Raw genomic sequence first — 5705 nt, forward strand, 5'->3', positions numbered from 1 at the left:
CCATGTTTGATTGGCGGTATGAAAGGTGGTTCGACATTCTTGGTTGAAATGGTTAGTTTTGGGGTTGACGAGATTTCTGGGTTTTGCTCTCCTTTGAGTGGGAGATTGTTGGATGTGCAAAGAAGATCAAAACAATGAAACAGGTACCAGGTCGCGTTCGGGCGTGGTTTGTCGCGATACGCGACACATTGGAACGCGACACATGTGGCTAGGACGCGATAAATGTGGCAGTGATTGGGGCTCGATGTTCATCGCGTTTTGGTCTTAGTTGCCGTGTTTGAGTTGGGGTTGTCGCAGAACGCGACGGGGTGTCGCGAAACGCGACAGTGTTCTTGGCCAGCAAGTTATTTGATTTGTTTCCTAATTTTGATTAGCACTATAAATATACCCATTGTATTCTGTAAACCCATATACGAAAAATCAATAAAAAAGCTCTCTAGTTGCCCGTGGACTAAAGCAATCATACCGATTGCATATAACCACGTAAATTCTTGTGTCTTTTACTTTTTTTGCATTTATTCTGTCCGTTTTTCGTTTGTGAGATCACAATCTATTGATTGGTGGTCGTTGTTGGGTCCATAAATTCCTAACAATAAACACTTACAAATAATAATAAGCTTCAACTATCAGGCTATGTATGGCGACGAGCTTATTGAAGTTTTTTGGAGCTTTTAGCTTTTATGAAGAAAAAAACTCGTATTTAATAAAAAGCTCTGTTTTGTTAGAGGAGCTTAAAACTCTTAAACGGGGGGGGGGGGGGGGGGGGGGGGGGGGACCTAAAAGCTAAAAGCTACTTGAAGTAGCGTTTTAGCTTCTAACTTTTTATCATTTTACTCTTTATTTAACAGATTCAGCTACTCTGTCAAACACTAAAACATATTTTAAAAGCAACCAGCTACCAGCTACAAGCTAAAAGCTACCGGCTAGTTTTACCAAACATACCCTCAGTTACAAAATAAACTCCACTCAATTTAGCCAAACACACTTTAGATGGAAAACTGGAAATCGGTAACGAGATTATTGAAGAAATCTATGAAAGAAACGATGTATTCAGAGTAATCGAAGGAGGATAAACAAGGCTTTCATTATAGCATTTCATGAAGATAAGGATGATAAACAATTGGCGACGTTAACGTTTGAGAAGCAAGATTTGGTCTACCTTTTGTGCGCTATCGTCTATATCTCGAAGATATGTAGTGGCGAATCAAGGATGAAAGCTTAAAAGGGTCCCCAATTTTTGTTTTCAACTAATTATAATTGAAGTGTACACTAGTGACTTTTTAGCTAGGGAAAAAAATAAATGTCACCAATATATGGGTACATATACTTAAATTTAGTGGTGTCATGTATAAATTGAAGACCACTTTATAAAAAGATTTCCAATGCTTCATTCAAAACCAGTCTTGAAGTGAATGAATTAGAAGAACGAAGAAGTATGGTATCACGGGACCCGAGAGCCTAAATCCTAAATTCGTCGTTGAAAACACGATGAATAAGCAAATTTACTAACATGATTCTCACTCAAACTTCTCAAAGAGTATATATAATTTAGTAACTGAAAATTAAGATTGAGTGAGTATATATATGAATTGAAGAGATAACTAAACAATAATAGAGTATTTCAATAATATAATGCGTATTCATTATTATCCATATTTACTAAATGCGATCAAAAAATTGGTCGTATTATATACTTATGCTTGCCTATTTGCTAGGGGAATAAAAAATTGGTCGTATTATATACTTATGCTTGCCTATTTGCTAGGGGAAATTTGTGTAGCATGAGAGTTACTTAGGGGGTAAAAATTGGTCGTATTATATACTTATGCTTGCCTATTTGCTAGGGGAATAAAAAATTGGTCGTATTATATACTTATGCTTGCCTATTTGCTAGGGGAAATTTGTGTAGCATGAGAGTTACTTAGGGGGTAAGTTTTGCAAGTATTTAGGGATAAAACTTAGGTATAAATCATATTTTGAGGGGTTAAAACGTAACTTTGAAATTTAATACAATAATTATTAAATAATACTCACCAAATTTTTTGACGGGATTTATCTTTTTTCCCGTTGCGATTTAGGTTTCTCCGTCATCACCGTTCAGCTCGAAATAATTTTACGAACAAAACACGACTAATTATATTCGAAACAGAGCTTTTTTTTTTAAAGGGAAATATATACATTATATAATAAATAAACTCAACTTATTGTATCAAGTGAATGTCTAATGCAAATTGTAAGTTCATGAGTTTGTAAGGCAAAAGACCGATTCGAGTCCTCTTGACCCCTTTTTTCTTAGTACTCGCTTAACGTTAGTTTTATAAAAGACGTTAGAATGTTCCGCTGTAACGCGCGGTCTGAAATATTTCTAGTTTTATACTCAACTTCATCTTAATAGTACATTAATTAATACAAATACAATACCACTAAATACAATCAATCAATACGTTTATAACATCCAATATCATGTAAAGCTTATCGATGCAGAAGTAACGACACTGAAAAACACCTTCAAATGTAAATTAACACATACATTATATATATATATATATATATATATATATATATATATATATATATATATATATATATATATATATATATAAAACAAACACAAACAATCCAACAATGCTTACTCTTGGCATATGATCGAGATTTTTTTAAGATCGTATCAGTTTTTGAGGTGGTGGGTCTCGATATCTTTAGTGACACTGAGAGCGAAATCCATCAAACTATCTGGATTTGGGACACTCCCATTGAGCTTCTCGTAGTGAAAAGTCCAAGTAACGACGTTCTCTTCTCCATTCGTGTCAACATCAACTGTGGTCATAAACGTCTTGTAAGCTTCCAATATATCGCCCCCGATTACATTGTAGCACACTGACTTTTTATCCTCGTCGATTGCTTCAAGTGTTTCTTTCGCCACTTTTTGCTTCCCTTCTGCCATATTGTTAACAATAAAATCAATAATACTAGCATAATTACTTAAAATACAACACTACATTTAACTTATAAATGAGTAAACGAATAAAGTTTTTCCGTTCAAGCTATTTGGAAAAGGGGAGTGGTTATTAATCAGATGTATGCGGCCTAATTAACCGAGTTTTCATGTGATCGTTTTGGGCCAATTTCCCTTTTTCACACTATGACATGCTGCTAGTAAGCTCTGACCCATTTCTCATAACAGAACTCGTTACAGATTTGTTTTTCCATAATTAAATTGTAAAATCGGTTGCATGGGTATTGCCACGATGAAAAGCTTGAACAAAAAAAGTTAAGAAAGTGGAATAGTTTGTCGTTTAGTGTGCTTTTAGCGGCTACTTTGGATCGTCACAAAAAATATTCATTGCCCGTTCTCATATTTGTAGTAGTAATATTAAGATACACTATTAGTAAGGTTTGACTGTGTAACCGGTCTTTTGTGAGAAAATCAACACCCCAACCACTAAATTACATTTATTTATCATCGGTGTAAAACTTAATTAAGCAAATTGAAAAAAATGAAAGGTGTATGTATTACCATGAAGATAGGTCCAGGTGAGGATTGATCCAACAGTACCCCATTCATGACCATCGTTGAGATTAACACCTTTTATGTACTCGGGGCTGATATCGACTAATTGATGTGGCCGATATCTTAATAATTCATGGAACAAATCTCCATCTGACTTGATCGTTATTTGCTTAGTTTGGATTCCACTTAGAGCCATCGATATGATCTCTTTTATTTTATGAAATAATTATGCAAATTGAAGAAGACATCTATGGAAATGGTATCAGCTCTTTGGGTTTTTATAATCATTAAGTCCTCTACATGCTCAATTATTTCCCGTTTTATTACCCCTTGCTCACTTCATCTAAGATGATTTAATAATTATATATTTATGGGGTAGTTTACACGATAATGTTCATTGTACAGATGGTTTATATATGGTGGGTGTTCGAATAGTAGCCACTGTAACATCCCGCATTTTTCCGTTAAATTATTTTAACGCCCGTCTTTTTATTTTAATAATATCCTTCGTAACTAAATTCGTATCCTCCGTTAGCTAACATTCTTAATATTTTTCCGTTATTGGATTTTAACATCCTCCGTTAATACGCGTTTTAAAATATTCCGTTTAGGTAATTCCCGCACCCGACTACAACTTGAGGGACTTGTTTTGCCAAAACCCCAAAATGGTGACTAGCACTTGACTAGTCAACCATCTTCCACCTCCACCCACTCATTCATCCATTTCTATTTTTTTTCTTTCTTTCTTTTTTTTTCCTCTCAAGAACACAAACATAAATCATCATCTAAATCCGGATCGGGAAGCAAACTTCAAAACAAATTACATATTCGTGATCCTCTCTTCATCCTCTTCGATTTGGTACCAATTTCATCCATTTTGGGTAACTTTCTAAAATCACTAATTTTCTTTAAATTCGTGTTTTTGACTTGAAATTGTGTTAGTTAGTGTCTATGGCTCGTGTATAATATGAATATATATTTTGTTTGCTCGATTTGTTGATTTGGAGTAACTAGTATGAACTTTGAAATGGGTGTGCTTAATCTTTGATTTTGGATGATTAAATGTTGTTTAAGTGTTAAAGTTCATGTATTAAATGTGTTACTAGCATCATTAGCTTCAATTTGATGTGTAGGTTGATTAAGAAAACTTCAAAAGCATGATTATTGATTTTGAGATGTTTGACTAGGGTTTGATAGTTCTTGACATGAATTTTTGGATGCTTGAATGCCATGGAATGTTAATTGTTAGTGTTTAGTTGTAATGTATGCCTCATTACCTTCAAAACGGCATATCATATGTGAGAATTGGATTCCCGAAACTCAAAATGCATTTGATGAACTTGAAAATTTGAAAATAGACTTTTATTGATCACTTGACGAGAAATCGGTTGTTGAAAATGATGTTTTTGATTGATGATACATGTTTAGTTGTGTTCCTTGTCAAAAGAGCTTTCCAACGGTATAAGATACGCCTTCTAGTTGTTTACGGTTTGCGTTTTATGGTTGTTTGAAGTTTTGACCAAGACTTGAACATTTGAAACTGACCAGGCACCAGACCCCGTGTATGGCCGCGACGCGGCGCTCCAGGTCGCGGCGCGACATAAGCCGCGTCCAGATTCTGTTTCCCTTGACCTTTTTACTAAAAATGTTTGACATGTTCTAGACCTCCAATTTACATGCAACTTGTTTTAACATGCTTATATATGAATAACTAGCATAGAAAAATAGTTCGGGACCCGACCCGAACGTGTTGACTTTTTCGTTGACTTCGACCAAGTTTGACTTTTAGTCAAACTTAACCAAACTTTTATACAATCGTTCTAACATGCTTTTATACTTGATTCTTGCATAAAACTTGACAACGTGATTCACATGCTATACTATTCGAGTCGTAACGAGCCATAGGACTAATTGAACACATTTCGCTCGACCTTGTGTCGTAACCGGTTAATTGATACAACTTACTTGTTTAGGTCAAGGCTAAGCAACATTCATGCACACGTTTACTTGTTGAAGTACTTATTTACTCTTGCAATCAAAGGTGAGATCATAGTCCCACTTTTACTCTTTTATACTTATATTTGGGATGAGAAAACATAAACGTTTCATTTTACAAAGTGAACACAAGTACGAAAACAAACATTCTACGTACGAGTTAGAACAAAAAGTCTCAATTCAATTATCATTAGTTACA

The 5705-nt window shown here is 34.7% G+C and overlaps 1 protein-coding gene across 1 annotated transcript; it reads right to left on the bottom strand.

Annotated features, from left to right (window-relative positions):
• Window positions 1-2633: 2633 nt before the first annotated feature.
• Window positions 2634-3732, bottom strand: LOC139845528 (kirola-like). The gene is made up of 2 exons (XM_071835779.1): window positions 3518-3732; window positions 2634-2937 (listed from the first exon to the last, which is right to left on the bottom strand). Exons 1-2 carry the CDS (start codon window positions 3705-3707, stop codon window positions 2669-2671), a joined length of 459 nt encoding a protein of 152 aa, XP_071691880.1. The 5' UTR covers window positions 3708-3732; the 3' UTR covers window positions 2634-2668.
• Window positions 3733-5705: the final 1973 nt, after the last annotated feature.

The sequence above is a fragment of the Rutidosis leptorrhynchoides genome, chromosome 4 (assembly GCF_046630445.1).
Source record: "Rutidosis leptorrhynchoides isolate AG116_Rl617_1_P2 chromosome 4, CSIRO_AGI_Rlap_v1, whole genome shotgun sequence".
Taxonomy (NCBI): domain Eukaryota; kingdom Viridiplantae; phylum Streptophyta; class Magnoliopsida; order Asterales; family Asteraceae; genus Rutidosis; species Rutidosis leptorrhynchoides.

Bases quoted from the DNA above. Each gene is read 5' to 3' on its own strand.
- LOC139845528 (XM_071835779.1), bottom strand. From the start codon at position 3,707: ATGGCTCTAAGTGGAATCCAAACTAAGCAAATAACGATCAAGTCAGAT. The intron at 2,938-3,517 runs GTAATACATACA...ACAATATGGCAG, and splicing joins CACCTGGACCTATCTTCATG to AAGGGAAGCAAAAAGTGGCG.